The sequence below is a fragment of the Hydractinia symbiolongicarpus genome, chromosome 4, assembly GCF_029227915.1.
Source record: "Hydractinia symbiolongicarpus strain clone_291-10 chromosome 4, HSymV2.1, whole genome shotgun sequence".
Classification (NCBI taxonomy): Eukaryota; Metazoa; Cnidaria; class Hydrozoa; order Anthoathecata; family Hydractiniidae; genus Hydractinia; species Hydractinia symbiolongicarpus.
In genome coordinates, this window is record NC_079878.1 from 26,672,301 (window position 1) to 26,693,130 (window position 20,830).

Here is a 20,830-nt window from a genome sequence, read left to right on the forward strand (position 1 = left end):
AATTTACAATTAAGCTATATACTTTAATTGGAGAAACTTTTGCAAGAAAAACTTTCGCGAATTCGCGATTTTTCGCCATTTTCGCGAAAGTTTCTCCAATTAAAGTAGTGCAATAACACGTTTGAAATGCACATGTCTTGTGGCGGGAAATTATAAAGCTTAAGAAACCATAACAACGGTTGAAAAAATAGCGGGAGACGATACAACAACAAAATATGTCCACCATTATGGTGTTAAACAGTGTTGTTTGTGATAGACGCTGACATGAATCTCATTTGTTTACGTCAACCAGATGCGTGTCCCGCTAAGAGACTTGCACACGCCAGGTTTTGTGTTCCACTAAGTGCCTTCAGGCTTGTATTGTTGTTGTTGTTGTTGTTGAAAATAAGTTCGTATGAATATAAGTTTGCGATATTTATATAAGGTAAAAACAATATTTTCACTATTTGAAAATTTTAAATTTATTTGGGAAATAGAAAGAAAATGTTTTTTTCTGATACAAGCGCTAAAAATTATATCTGCTAAATGTAGAAAATGTTGTATTTTTAACTATCAACTTACAGTATAAAAATGTAGCTAGTTTTTTTTACTGAATATATATTATTATTGTTTCAAGTACATACACGTTTCTACTTTTTGTTTTATCAATATTCGTAACACACGCAGTGCTCATTAGACACGCAATGTTCGTAACACAGGCAATGTTCGTGATACACGCAATGATCGTAACACAGGCAATGCTCGTGATACACGCGATGATCGTAGCAGGCGCAGCAATCGTAATACACCCAATGATAGTAACACACGCAATCTTTATAACACACGCAATGATCGTAATACACACAATGGTCGTAATACAGGCAATCTTCGTAACACACGTATTCTTATAACACACGCAATCTTCGTAACACACGCAATGATGGTGACACACGTTGGTCTTTTGCACAAAATTTCTTCTTTGACTATTTTGCAAGCTTTTTTCGGCTAAGTATAATGATAACAAGAAGCTGAACGGCTTAAACCTCTGGGCGCACATAGATGATTTGCATCCAAATACGAAAAACTTATCTTAAGGAAAAAAAATTTAGAGAAAACAAAATTTGACGGAATTGGCAAATCTAAATATGACGGATATCAGAAAATTTAAAATTAGACGGACGAAGAAATAAATATTTTTTTTCGGATTTTCAATTTGGGGTATGACGAAAAATATTCTCTTTGTTTTCTTTATAATCACGCAACAGCAGGCTTTACAGAGAAGTGTAATAAAAAAGGTCACTCGTCGCCCATACTAAAATCAAAAGCCTTAATATATAGGGATTTAATTTGCGAATTTTGTAAACCCTTGCAAATTTTCTTTTGCACATATTTTTTTCTGTTCATTGATTCAAATTTCGCCAAAAACAGCGTTTTCTTATTTTTGATAAATTTGACCAAACAAACGTTGTTTTTAGATACAAAATGTGACTTTTGGCCAACCCTGTCCCCAGAGCCCATTTTCGCTTTTTTATATTCCCGTTGTCCCCAATATAAAAAAACGCAAAGGGGTCCTGGGGACGGGTTTATTATTTTATAAGCTGCGAGAGGCCATTATACTTAAGAAAGAGTGTGCTTTAAACCTCCCCAATGTAAACGCTTAAACATGCGAATGTTTGTTGGAAGCTTATTCGAAATAAATGGAGGTTTAAAAATGCCAGGTTTTTATCATTACCACATATGATTTTGACATACGACTCATACAACCTTGATCCCAGGATCTGTTATCTCTTTTTGCATATCAGACTGCGAGATGTCTATCAATAAGCGCAGCGCCACAGACAAAAAGCCCTGGGGACCAGATTATGATATATTTTCTCTACCTGGCCACTTTACCAACGTAATCTGAGACATTATATGTCAGATAAAAAATTAAAAAAAAAACAATATACGGGTTTATTGCGATTTGAGAAGTTAAAGATTCTGCAGTCAGGTCAGTAATGTAATAACCGATTAAAAACATCGATTAAAAGTCTTTGATGTAAAATTTACGAAATGTTGCTGAGGTTATACTGGAAAATGTCGCTGAGGTATATTGGAAAATGTCGCTGAGGTATATTGGAAAATGTCGCTGAGGTTATACTGGAAAATGTCGCTGAGGTATATTGGAAAATGTCGCTGAGGTATACTGGAAAATGTCGCTGAGGTATATTGGAAAATGTCGCTGAGGTATACTGGAAAATGTCGCTGAGGTTATACTGGAAAATGTCGCTGAGGTATATTGGAAAATGTCGCTGAGGTATACTGGAAAATGTCGCTGAGGTATACTGGGAAATGTTGCTGACGCATACTGCGAACTGTCGCCGAGGTATACTGCGAACTGTCGCCGAGGTATACTGCGAACTGTCGCTGTGGTATACTGGGAACTGTCGCTGAGGTAAACTGGGAAATGTTGTTGAGGTATATTGGAAAATCTCGCTGACGTATACTGCGAACTGTCGCTGAGGTATACTGGGAAATGTTGTTGAAGTATACTATCAAACGTCGCTATCGTATGCTGGAAAACAAATCGTTACAAACATGATGGTACATTAATGTTAGAAATAAAAAAGAGCTTTTATTTAAACAACTTATTTACAACTATAATTACTCCCCCAAAATATCTACGAAACCAAATTTACAAGTGAATAGTTATTTGAAGCAAGAATTCTACGAAAACAAGAGGATACCTACTCGTACATATTACTTTATTTATTGAAAAGAAATGTGATCAAAGTCATATTTCCTGTAGTCATTTTTAAAAAACCTTTTCGTTTTTAAAAAATTACGGATTTTGATTTAACGATGTAAATTTACGAAATTAAATCTCGCGAAAATTAAAACCGGTCAAATATTTACACAAGCTAGTTGAAGTTTCCATGTTATACCCAACGGGTATTTTTATCGCAATTAATTGTCAATATTTTTACTAATAAAATTATTATCGTTATGCATAAAACACATAGTTAAGCTAAAAATGTCTTTACTCAGTTGTAGCTGGTATCAATTTCCACTGCATTACTGAGCAGTCCTTCCCACCAACAGTAATCAAACCAGCATCATTCGATAAAAATCGAACGTTGGTGACGTGCGAGCTGTGACCCACTCCAACGTGGTTTTCGGACTAGAAAAGTGAAGTTAAAAATTAGATTAAATTTTATCAGATTTTTAAAAAAGAATCTTCCTTCAAGAGGAGATTAGTCTGCTTGCAAAATCCTGTAACTTTTTGAGAGTGTACAGCTAGATAATCCTGGTCATAATATACGTAGACAAAACCGTAAATTTTGAAGCTCGTCATCACAAGTGATTATATAGGCTGTTTCAATATTAGATTCATGCATTTTGGACTTATGATAAGATAGTGTAAAATTTTGTCCAAAATTGAATTTTGGGCCTTTTAGTTGGCTTGGAACTCCTAAAATGTGCTTATTGTTGCTGACGTAAACGCGGGCATTTTTCTCGAAATTATTCCACAGTGCTGGTATGGTAGAAAAAACAACTTTCAGTTTAAAACGCTGATCACATGACCGTGCGAAAGAAGCAATTTCGCAGCCTACCGGACTATTGACCATTGTGGTCCACAATTTTGTAGTTGGATTGCAATCCAAACAGATCTTTATTATTTTTTTATGTTTTAAACGGTGTGTTGAAAGAAAAATTTAAAGTAACCCAAATTCGCTGCAAAGTTTTTTAAACAAAGATTGAACATTACTTGTTGTTAGTATAGAAACTTAACTGATGAACGAAAGACTGGAAGTTGACACAGAGCAGAATAATATTAATTTTTGATCATTACCACAAATAAACTAAAAACGATTTTGAATGAAAGACGCTCGAATTTACCACTGACAAATCGAGCTTGCAAAAGTTATCTTAGATCATTTTTTAAAAATGGTGTTAAAATGATCGTCAAAAATGGCGTCGAAATAAATGGATAAATCGCACTTTCAAAAACACATTGCCTTCTCTTCTCTCAACATTATATAGCGGGAGGTTGTCACTTCATATCTCATCATACCGAATAAAAATTTTGTTATCCTAATAAACTAACCTTTAATTTCACGCTTGGGAAGCGAAACAATTTCACTTCGCCAAAATCATCTCCTGTGGCAACAAGTTTTAAATTGTTCGAACGAGAACAGGTATTGATGTCTGTTCCATCCGCTCCTTCTGGCCAAATACCTACACACAAACATTCCAAATAAAAGATAAATTGTTAATGTCACCCATGATGAGTTGAAACTTGACTTTATGTTTTGAGCTTACCCATGACAGGAAATCCGAAAGGACATGTCCACGTTTCCCATTCAACATCTCGAAGTGCTGCGGATGACAAGATTTGACACCCTGACTCTGCATGCCCTAAAAAACACGTCTAGATTATTTAGAAGTTAGGCCAAAATATTTGTGCTTTTAAAAATGATTTTAAAGGAAAAATGCATCCAGCGAGAAATGGCGGAGAAATAAATATTTGTTGGGGGAAACTTTCGTTACTTTTTCTCAGCAAAATTTTTTCTGAGTATCATGCAAAATTGCACCTTTTTTTTTTCTTTACTGTTAAAAGTTCTTTATTTTCTTCACTAATTTATTAGTATTGATTAGAATTCTTTTGCCAATAGGAAAAAAAATAAAAATGTCCTCTTTTTGCTAGGTTTCAGAAGCTATCTTGCAAATTCGTAAAAGCAACTAGCACATTCGTCATAATAAATTGAAAAATAAATTAGTTAAGAAAGTTTCTTTCGGAAAAAAAAACTCGTCAAAAAGTTTTTGTAACTTGACTAAAGTTGTTTGTGGAGTAACATCGACTGTGTCTCGACTATTCCTACTTCGATAAGGTACATAGCTACACGCTGTGACACCGAATGTAAAAACATAAAGAAAACAAATAAAAAGTCTGTGATGGATTTATACAGTAATAAGATGTACAATACTTACAATATAATACTTCATAATCTGATGAATTACTTTGAAGATATTCACAATCACGTGACCAATCCAAATGCAATACTCTGCTGGAATGACCCTAAAATCATTATTTCCAAGTTTATATTTCAACTAAATGTTATTACCAGAGAGACCAGTATAAGTGGTTGCTGTAACTTGTTAATGGTGAACGGAAGTTTTGAATTGTTTGGTCTAGTTAAACTGTTGATGGTTATTACTAGTGATTACTGAGTCTGGTTTGCAATCACGAGGTCCGTGATTCAGTCTACAGCACGACATGTTTAGCAAATATCTTTACCACAGCTACGACTAAACTTTACCATGGAGAGAAATTGGGTAGCCAATACCGGAGCTTACCTAATGTATACATTCAGCACATAGGACCTTCACAGACACTGAAGTGGATCTGTGTAAATAATCGGAAAATATTCTACTACTATATCAATACTAAGTTTTTTTACAAGTTGTATTTAAATCTTCCATTTTTAGTTGCGAGTGCCAAACAAATACTATACACGAGAACTGGGTGTAGTATCAACCCTATCGAGTTGTGAACACACAGGATGGTTTGACATTGTTGGTTTAGTCGCAAACACTTTATCACTCCTTACACACATACCTGCAAAACTTTCGGCTTTTTGAAATTGCTGATATCGTTCGGCCACTGATACAAATATATATTCATATCACGACAGGCTGTTGCAAATGATGTGCCGTCTAAAACGTAAAGGATTAAAATTAGAATTAAGATAGGGTGTATCTTTCTTGTGTAAATAAATTGAGGCTATTTTCTATTCACCTGGAGAAAATTTAACATCGTCGAGCATTTCCATGGCAACAGGTAATGTAACCAATTCTTCTTTGGTGTCGTAGTTTAGCACACAAATGCTGAAAAAATCATTCGTTCATTTACTTATTTAAAGGGAGGATACTTTTGTCAGAGCTCCTGCTTGAGAAAGCAATTTCTCGTCGGCCTTAATTTGCGCAATTTATAAAAACAACATTTTGAGGGATTTAATTTTCGAGCTTGGTAGATTTTCAAAAGAAAATGATGCGATCTTATTAAACGATTAAAGTTGTGGATTTGCAACACATGCATGTTGTCTATTGGACTATATGGGTGAGACAAAGTATATCTATGCCTAGCTTTAAATGAACATCCACAAAAGCAAGGCTAAGAAATGGACTAAAAACGTAAAAAATGCAGGTAAAAAACTTCTTGCAAAAATTAGTTCCCCTAATGAAAAATTTTAGGTGTGGGAAAAACCTTTTTTTGATCACTGATTTAAAGCGGGTTTTATGGAGCTTTATTGCGAAGGGTAAGTTTCACTTACGTTCCGTTGGTTGTGGCCACCAAAACAAAAGGTTTAGTTGGATGGAAGCAGCAACATTGAGCGCTATCCTGAAATTCAAGTCGTTAAAAAATAAATTATTATTTTACATCAAACAAGAATAAAACAAGATAAGGATGAGTAGATTTGAAAGATTTTTCTTACATCGATTGGATACGTCCAAAGATTTTCTTGCGTCTTGCTATCCCAAATACAAACCAACTGCTCTTGTGAGCAAGTAACAAATATTGTTTCTGTTGGGTGAGTCGCGAGACCCCACATCTCATCACTGTGTCCCTACAAAAGACGGGAAAGACTATATAGAATAACTATATATAAAACTATATATATATATATATATGTGTATTTGATGTTTAGAAATATATTCCAATTTTATGCTGGGTTTTGGAGATGTATTGATCTTGTCAACAAAATCTATTGTAATTTTTAGACAAATCTTTTAACGTTGTGAAATAAATTTTATAGCTATGAAGTAATACCAGTGAGATGATAGATTCTTTCGACCAATCAGAAGGATAACTTAAAATACAATTTCTTGCTGTGCCAACAATAAACGATTCTTGTGTTTTATCGTATACGATGCATCGAGCTGGACCGTAGCAATCGTCAAGCTGGTGAAGAAGATAAAATAATTTGCTAATTACACCTTAAATAAATACACTTTTGTGTGATTTAAATCAAAAGAAATTCCTCTGCAATATCTCTTAATTCAAACTCAGTTTGCTTTAAAAATATTGCAGAATATTTCGAACATTTGCGTCATATTTTTTCATCAATATATTGTAGGTTGTTTTCATATCAATATATTGTGGCAATATTCTCCAATTATTTACAATATATTGCTGGCAATATTTTTCTGTAATGTGTAACGTTCTGTATTGTAAATGTCTCTTCCATTCCAAAAATGTGCTAAGACATTAGTGCGTAATGTGTTACTGCGTAAAAAAATTGAATATTTATTTTAAAAATAGGCCATTCTTCCTTACAAAATATAATGGGGTGGAGTGGGTGTTTATGTACCACCTATGTTACCCTCCCTCCTCACATACACTTATATATTGTACCTGTGACAAGTCTTTTAATTTTGTTAGGTCGTTGTCCCACAGTGAGAACTGGCCATCTTTTCCACCAGAAACAACTGTGTCATCAGGAAGTACACATACCGAAAAGATTCCACCCTAAAGAAGCAATATGTGAGGAAATCATGATATAGGTTAATACAATAAAAGATAAATCAACTGAAATAATAGATGTTTACCTTCTGAGAGGGCTTTGATGCTTTTGCAACTCGATTACTCCCTAAAGTAAATTAAAGAAGAAAATGACTATATGATCAAATGGAGCATTGATGTCGAAGATATAAATATTATTTGATTAAATGAAGCATTGATGTTGAAGATATAAACATCGCGTGATCAAATGAAGCATTGATGTCGAAGATATAAATATTATTTGATCAAATGAAGCATTGATGTCGAAGATATAAATATTATTTGATCAAATGGAGCATTGATGTCGAAGATATAAATATTATTTGATCAAATGGAGCATTGATGTCGAAGATATAAATATTATTTGATCAAATGAAGCATTGATGTTGAAGATATAAACATCGCGTGATCAAATGAAGCATTAATGTTGAAGATATAAACATTATTTGATCAAATGGAGCATTGATGTTGAAGATATAAACACCACGTGATCAGTTACAGAGCTGATGTTAAAGATATAAACATCGCGTGATCAAATGAAGCATTGATGTTGAAAGATACAAACACCGTGTGATCAATTGAAGTGCTGATATTGAAGATATAAACATTGTTTCATCAAATGGAACAGTGATGTTGAAAGATATAAACACCACGTAATCAATTGGAGTGCTGATATTGAAGATATTAACATCGCGTGATCAAATGCAACATTGATGTTGAAAGATATAAACACCGTGTGATCAATTGAAGTGCTGATATTGAAGATATAAACATTGTTTCATCAAATGGAACAGTGATGTTGAAAGATATAAACACCACGTAATCAATTGGAGTGCTGATATTGAAGATATAAACACTGTTAGATTAATTGGAGCATTGATGTCAAAAGAACCACGTGATCAAATGGAATATACATGTTAAAAGAAACGTATAAACCTACCGTTTTTAAACAACAAAATATTTCCATTTGTGTCACCAGTCACTACGTCCCCACTTGACGTGAAGGCAGTTGTCAACACGTATTTTGGTCTGTCAATTTTCTAAACAAGACAATGACACTGTTACTGTGAGCGTGGTATTTTTTAAGGAGACTGCAATGGTCAGACACATCGACACTTATAATATTCTCATACTTATAATATTCTCAATTTTCTATTTTTTAATTTTTTTAATTTTATTATTTTAATTTAATTTCTTTCAACTTTCTATGCCTTCACTCTAACCTAGAAAACAACGAGATTCGCATTATATTTTTTTTATTGTTTGCTCCGTACGCATTATTTATATATATATATATATAGATATATATTTTTTTTATTTAGCTTATATACTTATCTAACATTAGTTGACCAATTTCAACATTTTTACAAAGATTGCGCTCATAAGTAAACGATGTATAATTACGTGTATGAATCTCTATGACTTCATCGCCACGCCTTACCTCATATATTCCCATCTTTTTCGTCAACTGACAATTCTTCGGGTCGCTGTTAAATTCCCAAAATCCCAAATGAGATTTTCCGTATGTTACAAGAGATAACGTTGAAATGGGATTCCAGTTGATACCAAAAATAAGCTCCTTGGAGCACTGCAAAGAAAAGTACTTTTAAAAATGTTGTCCCTAGTTTTTTGTAAAATGTGTAATAGGCTGAATCTAGTTGATAGCCAACTCTAGTACAATGTGTAATAGGCTGAATCTAGTTGATAGCCAACTCTAGTACAATGTGTATTAGGCTGAATCTAGTTGATAGTCAACTCTAGTACAATGTGTATTAGGCTGAATCTAGTTGATAGCCAACTCTAGTACAATGTGTATTGGGCTGAATCTAGTTGATAGCCAACTCTAGTACAATGTGTATTAGGCTGAATCTAGTTGATAGCCAACTCTAGTACAAGCTTGTAAATTTTACTTCCTGTAATTACTTGACTCAAAGCAAAGCAAATATAATGCTTAAAAAAATAAATAAAAATAAATCTAAAAATTGAATCGGCGTGTGGAAAATTTCTTACTTTTGTTTCAGCTAATTTGATTTTCTTTTCCCAATCCCAAACTGAAATGCAATGGTCATTACTTTCATCTATCGCCGCAAGATACCGACCATTTTCCTGTGAACAAATAAAAAAATAAAAAACACTTTACGTATGACTGAGAAGGTAAAGGTTAGTAGCATGACACCAATGCGATCAATTCTAAGTGCAAGCAAAACACACAGCTAGTTTGTTATATCTTCATTAAAGGTTGTCAGCAAAAAATTCTTTATAACACTTACGGTTGGAGAGAATCCGACTGCACACAATGCTCTTTCAAAATGTCCATGACCAAATGAGCTTATTGTTTCCAAGGTTGTGGAATTCCACACTAGTACATGAGGCTATTGAAAAAGAATATGGTTAATTAATTGCTGATGGAACACTCGCTTACTTGCGACATGTTAGACATCTTGAAGCTAGTTCAAGCTCAAAACATTTAGCTACCTTCCCATCGTCACCATCTCCATGACCAGCAACTTGACCACTGGCAATAAACTCTTGGTTGGGATGCAAGCATATACTGCAAGAAAAAGTAGCGTGGAATTCATTTGTTCTAATGTTTGGCAATTTTTTTGCCAGTCAAAGAATCTACAGACACTTTTGGCAGACGTACAAATTTCGCACATCGTTACTTATCCAATGTAGTCACATAGCAGCCATTTTGTTGGCTTGTGGAAAAGCATACTTGCGAATATTGTGTGCATTTTCAGCATAAACTAGATATTTGACAGCCATTTTGCCGTATTCTGTGTTTTTAAAATGGCTGCCCACAGCCAAATTATAAACCCCCACAGCTTAATCTAATTACTTCATGCTAACAGTCGAACAATACACGAAGTATGTACAACGGGTGAATTTCCGTGGATTTGTTCTAGTTTTAAACAGAGTACGGTATTGTTACAAAGACTGTTAGGAAAAGACATAGATTTCAAAAGAAAAAATTGTTAAAAAAACACACCATTTGACAGCCTCGGTGTGTTCAGTGAAGTGTCTTTGTGTTTTAGTTTTCTCATCATACATGATCACAACACCCGCCATGTTGTACACCAATTCACCGGATGCGAGTTTAAACATGTTGTCACGACAGTCTTTCCCGCGGTAACCGTATCTACACATAACTGGTCAAGAAAAAAGTCGTTTTTTTGAAAACAAGAAATAGCTGTATTGTTTTTTCTGTGTAAAATGTTTTAGAAACAATTAAAGATTGAAAAGATACACCCAAGCTAGTTGTAATTTTTCATTGGGAGCTGTGTTGTCGTATTTTCGTTCGTTGTGATCGGACGGTGTATACATGGTTATACTTCTACCACGCATGTAAAACTTTATCAGGTCCTCTGAAAAAATGTTATATCATGAAAAATTTGATTTATTGCACGCTAGTTATTGTGTTGATAGTGGTATGCTTCACCATGACAAAAATGCCACGCTAAAAAACTCATTCAAACATTTTGACTGGTTAGCAGGTGATGTCGAGCAAGTAAAAACGTTTTATTTCATAACAATTGTCAGCCAATAAAAGTCGTCATTACTTGTCCGCTGAGCTTTTTTCAATCAGCGGGAAAGTCGTTGAATACGCTATTTCAACGTAGGAATACTGATCTGTTTTCAAAGAACTTTAAAGAAAATCTTATGTCAAATTCTAACCTTTTGGTGAAATTTCGTCGCTTGACTGGCTACTCGATCTATAATTGAAAAAAACATTAAAACAACATTTATGACAAGTGTTTCATGAGATATATCCAAGATGTTGGGTCTTTGCTCTTTTAGAAATTTGTGCTAGATAATGTTTCGAGGTATCATGCAATTAAAATATCGAGGATAGAATATATAACATAACGTAAAGTATAAATTAAGACAAAAATATAACTTACAAAGATTTCGGTCTTTTGGAGAAGGATGGCTTTTTACTAGAACAAATGAATTAGACAGTTTGTTTTAAGTTGAATAAAGTATTTGAAAAAGCGTATTTCTTACATAAATTTACAGAACCGTGAGCGACCAGGTTTTACCTTCAAAGAATGAGAATGTAATCCATAGTGAACGCTTATTAGATTCAGAGCGTATTGGAACTCTTTTTTTCAACGGTACCGTATTTTTTACATCATGGTTTGGGAACTAAACCCACTTGTAAGGTTACCCTTGGTAAAATTGATAGAGAGACCGAAAATGACAATAAATTTGGGAAAGTGTTACGGTCTGTTTTAATCCACCTTATTTTTAAAAAATGGAGAAATTTAACCTTCCCCTACCTAAGAACCCTCCTACCCGTATTCTTTGTGAAATTTAAAAATTAAAGAAAATGTCATGATTATTTTTGAAAAAGTGTTTACTATTAAACTTAGTTATACTACAACAACAAAGTTATTTAGGGGCTGTTTATAAGGGAGCAGGCTAGGTCGGCTGGGTGGGATCTCTCCACTACATTTTTCGTTTGACTCCATGGCGTAAATCAGTTTCTTAGTGAGTCTCTCATTCAAGATTGAGTCTGTGATACCTTCCTTCAAGGTGATACGAAAGGAGGCAAGAATGATCAACCTTGGCGAATAAATCTTTTCCAACAATTTGTTTGTAGTTAGTTCTGAGTTTTCTACTAACGTGTTCAAATGATTTTACTATTAGTTAGTCAAGAAAGAAAGGGATTTACGTACTTTTACAAATAGTTAACATGTTGTTTGTTGAATTTCAGAAAAAGTTGAAAAATTCACCATGCTGTGAGGGTAGCAATTAGATAACACATGTGGCAAAAATTAGCTAGCTGTCAATTTTCCATAGGCATTTGCTTGAGTTACCAAAAAATAATTAGTAATAGCAAAAATCTTACGCAAGGATTAGCTTTGGTTTTCCGTCCTCTGTTTTAACATTTGATGGGGATGTTGGCGGACTAATATCTTGACTTGATCCCCTTTTGGTGAGAATTGCAGTTTTCTTCGTACTGTTGCTCAGTCTTCTTTCGGAGTTTGCTTTTGTTTTCTTTGTTCCATTGCTAGTTCCATTTAAGGTTCCAGCTGTTTTGGACACAGGTGTGGTGGGGCCAGATGTTTTGGACACAGGTGTGGTGGGGCCAGTTGTTTTGTTTGGTACTGTCGGATTAAAAGTACTGTTTGATGATATAATCATAGATTTTGGTCTGGGCCGTGTTTTCTTTTGCCAAAGATCAACACTTCTTCTTGTCTGGAAAATGGAAAAGTTGGGTTCAATTTATAATTTCTCTTACGCAATTACAATGAAGGAAAAATGTTACGCGTTGTAAAACCTTACACCAAAAAGGACGGGTTAAGCAAGGCAATCAGCTTTTTGCCTCGTTTACTCAAACTAGAATGTGAACTTTTTGTACCAGTGCGTTAACGAACGGTCAAGCGTAAAACGATAATAATATTTACAATAACATCACACATGAGCAAAGTGCCTTGCCCCGCTTAGCCTGGTTAGAGATTTACGTCAACAGAACGTGTTGTGGCCAATTAATGGCTCATAACAACGCGTAAATGATAAGAAGACTTACCGGTGTAATTGGCTCAGATAAAGGGACGTCTTTTCGCTCTAAATATACGCAGATATCTATATTATGATTTAATCTTTGATTGGGACTTTTTAACTTTAGTTTTTTAATGCCTAGTATACACTGGACATTTTTCAGGTATACTTAAAACATAATCCGTGAAGAGAGGTTTTTAATTTATTTTGTGTTTTGAGAAGCTTTCGTGTCGATATCACACAGCGCGTTCGGATAGATCTCTAAGTTATCCAAACTGAGAAAACCATTTTTAGGATCATGGAACTGTGAATAAATCTTGTTTGTTATTCTTAATTTAAAACAGAAAAGGATTTCAAAAATAGCGATATTAGTCTTCGCGTGTTTTTTGGTTACATCGCCTGGCGGCAACCTCGGCCCTAGGACTTTTTAGAACTACATGGCAATACGGTTCCGTTCGAATGCAAAAAGGTCCTGGGAATGAGGCTGAGATGTGATAACTTTTACTTTTGATTTTACTCAAATTTTCAAACATTAGCATATGTAATAAAAATGTTTTATCTTGTGCAAATATAATTTGTAAATAAGTAAATAGATTAAGAGAAACGTATATAAACAATGCTGAGACAAGTTGTAACCAGAGGCGGTAGAATTCCCGCGGATTTTCCGACGTGTAAATTGCCGTGGATATACACAGACCAGTATTAATAGAAAAATTTAATATTTAAAAATTTTTTTTTTGTTTTAGGGGTCACATCAGTCCAGGCTAATAATCATACCCACCATTTTTGGCTATTTTTACATTCTTTACGTCATTTTCCAGCATCGACAATCTTGAAATGACATCACTCAAAGCTGTTTTCAAAAGGTGTACCTCCATATCCTGTGCTTTGGTTTTGTTTTCAAGAAAAGCCAGCTTGTTGAGCAAATCTTCTTGAGAATCTAAACCAAGATATACCATATTGAATTAACATTTACCATATTATACCAATATGAACCATATTAAACTAATATGAACCATATTAGACTAACATTTACCATAATAAACCAAAATAAACCATATTAAACTAATATGAACCATATTAGGCACACGCGTATCATTATAAACTGATAATGTGAACAATATTGAAACAGGGCGTGCCATACTATTTGCCTTCATATACCGCCAAATCAAAACTCTTCGTTTGAAATTATTTGAAAGTATTCTTTAAGAGAATTTATTTTTATAAAAGTGATTTATGACAATGCTGTAAACAAATTTTATTTTGTCAAACGAGAAATCACGGAAAAAAAGACAGGAACCGAAGTTGTTTTTTGTTGGACAGCTGGCAAACTTACACTCGATATCTTCTTCTTCAGCCAACATGTCTTCGCGTGGCGATATGCTTGGCATAATTAAAATTGACAATACTGTGAATTAATTGAAGATAACCTTTATTAAACGATTCTAAAAGAAGATAAGAATAAAAAATGTAAACAAAACAAACACGTTTTATGTAAACACTCTCTCTTTTCGTGTACACTGTTTACACGAAGACAACTTAGATTTGGAAGCCTCTAATTTTCACATCAACAAAATGATTGTTGCTTTTAATAAAGATTGTGGTAAGATACCACAATCTTTATTGTATATCTGCTCTGCAAATTTTCTGCAAATTTAAATTTTATCTTGGGCAAACTAAAACTGGGCTGTATGCGCCATAACATCAGAAAAACCTTGTTTGACTAGTAAGCCGGGTGGCAATAAATTATATTGGTGTATTTACCAAAATTTACCAAATTTGTTACCAAAAGTTGGTGTAATTTAGACATAAATACAAATACGCAAGACAAATATTGTAGCCGCACGTTCGAAAGCGATATAATTTCGCAATAATATGTTTCAGTATTAGACAGCCAATTAGATTGACCTCAAGATTTATTACCATTTCATTTGTCTAAATGCTTAACAACTGACCAATTAAAAAAACCCTGCCTCGTTATCATGTGTGTCAGTTTAATAGTTGGATGTTAATATGCAATGCGTTATTTTTTTAAGGACTTCTTTTTTCTTTACTGATTCATTGGTAAACCCAGCTATCAAAAAAATAAATGTTACTAAAAAAATTTGAATATTGTGTAGACTTTTGCTCTATCCACCTAGCTAAACTGTGCATTCCAATCAGCCAGCCGCTGTTCTTGTCTTTATCATTCACTGTTCGCCAAAAAAAGCTTTTGTCAGCATATATACAAAGCTGTAAATACTAAAAAAAATACCGCGCAAAGAGAAACAGAGTCATTTCATTGGAAATGAAAGGTCATTTTATTATAGTTTGTAAACTTAATATTCCCATCACAACTTGCAAACCGGATTATAAGCTTGGCGTTGTCGTATCTAATACAATATCATAACATTTATAGACATGGTAACAAGAATATATAAAAATTTTTAATGAACTGTCCATACAAATATGGTGTACAAACATGATACAAAAATGAACAAAACAAATAACTGTGTTCTTCCTCTTTAAAGCTAGTAAAAACATTAAAAGATGTTTTGCACACTTCTTTTACGGATACCTATATACAAATAAATACATCTGTTGCGAACAATAAGCTTGCGTATAAACAGCATTACAATTGAATAAACGAGACAAAAGAGGTTAACAATCTCGATTATTTCACAAATTGCATCGTAGGGAAAACAAATAAATATGTACATAAACAAACAAAATGATAAACACTGTATCTATATGCGCTCTTCATAACGCTGACATTCTGTTCACTTTTGCTGTTCACCTCGCAACATCCCAACAAAACTGACAAAATGTTCATCTTCTTTCTTCTTGTGGTTTCATGTTAATCGTCTGGTTACATTGTAATTGACATACTTAAAGATAAACACATTGACCGCTTAGCTACCACATCATTACATCCGATGTTCTATTTTTATATAACTGCTTTTCTTAAGTAGAATAGAAGAACAAACAAAATTTTCGTTTGTTTTTCTTAAATATCCACTAATAAAGACGACTTCACTAAACGCAAATTTTGCGTCAAAATTAGGCCTGTGATTTAAAAGATAAAAAGTTAAATTTTAACTCACTCGTTTTTTTATATCACTCACGGCCACTTCAAACGTCACTTCAACTCATCTAGAGAACAGGATGCATCCGTCACGCCTGTTGATTTGTGATGGTTTATATTATTCAGAAAAAGTATCGCGAAACAACGAGAAACACCCCCCGAAACAACGAAAAAAACCCGTAAACAGCGGCGAAACATCGAGAACCACCGCAAAGCATGACCAAACAGCGTTAGCAAAAACAATTTCAATAAAACAAAATCATTTCACAACAAGAGAGTATTCCCCTATGAATGAAAGATATGAAAATCTTAAATAACACACTCAGAGTATGCCAAAATCTTTTACAAAACAAGTTTTCCACAGCCTTACCATATTAACTTGTGTCTTTCGTACACTGGTTTAAAGTTTAAGACTTTCCACTGTATTTCGATTTGTAAAACCATGTTAATGCATAGCAAGTTGATTCCAAAATACGCACCAGCTATATAGCGAGTCAATCATCACACTTTTGACACTCTCCTCCGTAACTTACAAAAGGTATTGCGTTGAGGAACCTTTTACAGAAAAGGTGGAGATTTTTGTGAAAACATATTTTAAAATTTTTTTATAATTTTTTTTCGGAAATTGTAAATTGTATAAATTAATTGAGATAATTAGTACTTATAAAATATCTTTTAACTAAACTTTGAAATATTTTTGTTAGTTCGATTCTGGGTATAATTTCTTTTTGTCACTCTCTTTGCTTGATCTGAGCGAAGTTGAATATTAACAAAAGGGACTGGGACGAGTTGGAAACTAATCTCACTACTGACTCCACGCAAGAGCCTGGAGAAACAAAATATGTTTAGCGATATAAGAATTGGTTTAAACTAATATGGAAAACTAAAGAACTTAAAAACGCTTACACGAGGACGATGTTTTAGGTTCAAGAAGGACACTACCTTCAAATTCAAAATGCCTTATCACAAGTTCTGTTAGCGAGGACATGTCAAAACTGGATTTTAGATTGCGGTTGACAAGTACAGAGTATTTTTGTAAGATTTATCCAGGCGACATTTACATTGCCTAAATTCGATCCGTTGTTTGTTCAACACTTAGGTAGTTCCGCCTTTGCAAAAATCTTCTGTTCTTTCAAGTATGTAAGATTGATGTTTCCATGACGATGAGGTCGTAAACAATGACACAACAATGGCAATTTCATGGTGTGAACTACGAAATGACGTACCAAAAGGTAAATTTAAGAGTTGAAGACAACAAAATTGAAGCGAATTAGTTAAAAAATAAATTCTGGTTTGCATTTTTGTTCTAATATAGAAAATGCCATGCTAAAAAATCCTTTTAATATTCTGACAAATATATAAAAAAGAAGCCTATTAATAGGCGAGGTTTACCTGATTATTCTTGATTATATGTAATAATTTCGAAAAAAAGTTTGCAAAAAGTTTTTGACTTGTAGCTATGATGCACATTTTACATTCTATACATAAGTGATGAAGAAGAGAAAGTTAAACAATAAATAGTTATTTTCGCTTGACTTTACGAACTAGAAAATGATAGTATAGGCAAAATGAGATTGATTAGACTTTGATTGGATTATAACATTTTGGTATTTCACAGATGGCAAAGAAATTTTGTTTAGCAATGTAAACAGTCTAGGAAGGTGTTATGGTAGCTTTTAGAAAATTTTATAACTGATGCAAAAATCTCTTTAATAATAGCCGTCGTCTGTCTGTGTGTCCGCGAGAGCTGCGTCCGTAACGGAATCACGAAATTTTTATAATGTACACCAATACCAAATGCAATATATTTTTGTCCACTTTGTTGCGACAGGTGAATTTAAAGGATGGAGGAACCCGTGGATTTTTCCACTGTCATGCAAAATGGTAGCTTAGTTGTGCAAGTTGCGAGACGTACGTGATGCGGTATAAAAAGGACGGGCGAACCCATGGATTTTTCCACGGGCTAACGACTAGTGTAATAAATCTTAGCCATGCCTTTATTGTACTTACTTCCTACAGTCAAGTCTAAAGCATACTTTACTTTCCAATACAATCTGCGACCGATGTACCTTCCTTTCAAAAATTGCCAATAGCCTGTAGGTCCAAAGAAAAATCCCTTTTTGTTGTCATAAACAAGCAGAAATGTCACATTAAGCCTGTTTAATTAGCTGTCAGTTTAATCTTCACTTAAAACGTATTAGCCAGCATATAGCAGACTCATACTACGCAAGCTATTGTCTCGTTTATTTGTACACGCAAGACAGGTAATTAATCAGCACGGTGTATTAAAATTAGCATGCTTCTTAATAACGCAAACATGAGAATAGCATTAAAATCAACCTTCGCAACGAGTAGGAATATGATGCAGTAGCTTTCGTACCCTTTCGAAGATTTTTCAATTAAGGACATAATAAGACTAATTTCACCCTCAATACCTTTGAAAAAAAAGAACATCCACCAACCCGTCCCCAAGGCTTTTTTCAAACCGATATTTTGACGGAAGGCAAAGAAAAACCTTGAGATTGACACAGCCAGTCTTCTAAAAAAGCAAGTGTGATCTAATCTTGCAAACGTTTTCAAACTGCTCTGTTTCTAGTTTTATAAAGTGAAAAAAAACTTTATATGCTATATAATGATGTTTTTTAATATAAAGTTTGTTTTAAAGTAAAAAAAAGTTTTTTTGGATTCTCAGAGTGGTGTGAAAAGTTTTCTTCGTCGCCCGACTATTTTGTTTTACTTTTAGCTCACTCCTCCCCTCGCGATCCCTGTGCGAGTCAACAGTCCCCTTCTGGCAACGCGACACACTCCTATATTTGGAAAGTTTGCAAAACATGACACAACGTAATGTAACTAGAGAACAAATACTTACCCTCAATGCATTATTATGTATCTGCAAGTCGAAAAGACTTTCTTTTCAATCTTAATGCAGCCATTAGTCTGACACACATTTATATCCACCGAATATTATTTTCTCCATGCACAAAGAGATTTATTAATGTTATTATGTATTCGTTGTTGTGTTTTTCCTTTTGGAATTATAAAAGATAACATCTGCTTCTTAGCTAGGAGAAGTGGCTTAAAATACATCTGCTGAGAGTATCAAAGAAAATTAAATCGCATCGAAACAATGTAAAAGAAAAATTAAGAAGAATCAATTAAAAAAAATCCAAATTTAATTTATGACGCACTCAAGTATTCTGTGGATATTATCCATCCATTGACAGTTCATTAACAATGTTTTTGTGTTTTAAAATTTTTAATAGTGTGTGGTGTAAACATGGAGGTATATACTCTTATGGTGTTAAGAAAGAATCTGGTATTTCATGTGTAGTACCTCTCGCGTAAACTTTGCAGAACAGATGCACATGCGCTGTAACGGGTCAGTAAAGTATTTCTATGCCAACATACGTATAGCAGCTTAGTCGACGAACAAAGGGTCGTCTGTCGGCACCCTTTTTTATTGTACTTCATGACCATATCTTTAATTACATACTGTGAGAAACTTTACGCAAGTACCGTGTTTTGTTATACAGGTATAACAACCATTCCGCAAGTTTTGTGGTACTACATGCTGTTCCAGCATGGCATATTTCAGGTTCTTTGCACCCATAAAATATTTTTTGTCGCAATAGTATATTTAGCACAAATGCGTTTTATATTTAATCGTGAAATTTGTTGACGTGTAAAATGAATAAAGTTACAATTTGAAATAAAATTAAAAAAAAGTTATTATTTGTCTTTTCTTTTACTCACTTGTGTAATTTAGCCTGCAACTTGCTTGCTGCCTGATTTTCGTTGAAACTAACCCTCGCTTTGCTTAGAGGTTGCTCTTTATAAAGTGTGTGTTTTATTGGACATAATCTATTCTATGGAAAAACGTAGAATCACTTATGCGTTTTCGCGCAAAAACCACAAAAGCTCTCGTAGTTTGAAACGTGCAGCGTATTTTCATAAGATTTGCACTTTAATAATCCAATATATTGTTTTTTAAAGGGATTACTGGACCTGATTTTATATAAGAAAATGAAATGGAGCAGTTTTGATGTTTCCTTGACTACGAAAACGTCAACAATGCAACGTTGACGCATGACAGATTTCTTACTTAAGTTATATTTCTCGTAGCTTGTACGGATGCAACTGACAGGAAAGATCTTTTCGCCAGTGCTTCGAAACGTGACGTTAACCGTTGCAAGAATCATTTTTAAAGATATTTTAAAAACTTATTAACGCTCACCACATTCGTCATATTCTCTTTGTTAGAATTTTTTATCAGGGCGTCTCCTTGACGACCACTGTGTAAACATATCAAAATTAGCGGTAGATATTGACATGACAAACTGAGAAGACTTCACACGATTTTGTTAATAATATATTTAATTAGGAGGATTTAAAAAATACGATGTACAGTTTTTGTTTTCATCTCTTTCAATTTCTTTGAATAGAATTGACATGGCTATTCTTAAACCAGCTAAAGCGGTCATTCCAAACTTGACTTTTTCAATATGAGGAGTTTTTGTGAGTTCGGTGGAAGTTCTTCGCTCTACCAGTTGTGAAGAGTACTAATTTTAAGTTTAAATGTTTAAATGTTTTAAACGTAACGCTTTGTAGTGCTTATAACTAAAAACGTGTACCATTATAGGGTCTCGAGAGCAAAACAATGGTCGTCCCTATTGCATGCGTCAAAAAATTAATACCTTTTGGAAATCTTACATTGCAACAGATTAAACTACTTGTCTTGC

The 20,830-nt window shown here is 33.9% G+C and overlaps 1 protein-coding gene across 2 annotated transcripts; it reads right to left on the reverse strand.

Annotated features, from left to right (window-relative positions):
• Positions 1–2,573: 2,573 nt before the first annotated feature.
• Positions 2,574–19,146, reverse strand: LOC130642131 (77 kDa echinoderm microtubule-associated protein-like). 2 transcript variants are annotated; one of them, XM_057449215.1, is made up of 25 exons: positions 18,961–19,146; positions 14,364–14,472; positions 13,809–13,967; positions 13,056–13,093; positions 12,375–12,724; positions 11,425–11,460; positions 11,198–11,235; positions 10,770–10,887; positions 10,512–10,661; positions 9,998–10,073; positions 9,793–9,894; positions 9,533–9,628; positions 8,964–9,110; positions 8,463–8,562; positions 7,570–7,610; positions 7,376–7,489; positions 6,791–6,922; positions 6,456–6,587; positions 6,294–6,361; positions 5,759–5,847; positions 5,579–5,676; positions 4,951–5,038; positions 4,282–4,377; positions 4,067–4,197; positions 2,574–3,139 (listed from the first exon to the last, which is right to left on the reverse strand). In XM_057449215.1, the coding sequence occupies exons 2-25, from the start codon at positions 14,416–14,418 to the stop codon at positions 2,999–3,001; spliced, it is 2,595 nt and encodes an 864-aa protein (XP_057305198.1). In that variant the 5' UTR covers positions 14,419–14,472; positions 18,961–19,146; the 3' UTR covers positions 2,574–2,998. The 2 variants fall into 2 exon arrangements, with proteins under 2 accessions (XP_057305198.1, XP_057305199.1); XM_057449216.1 differs by lacking the exon at positions 18,961–19,146 and adding an exon at positions 16,462–17,358.
• Positions 19,147–20,830: the final 1,684 nt, after the last annotated feature.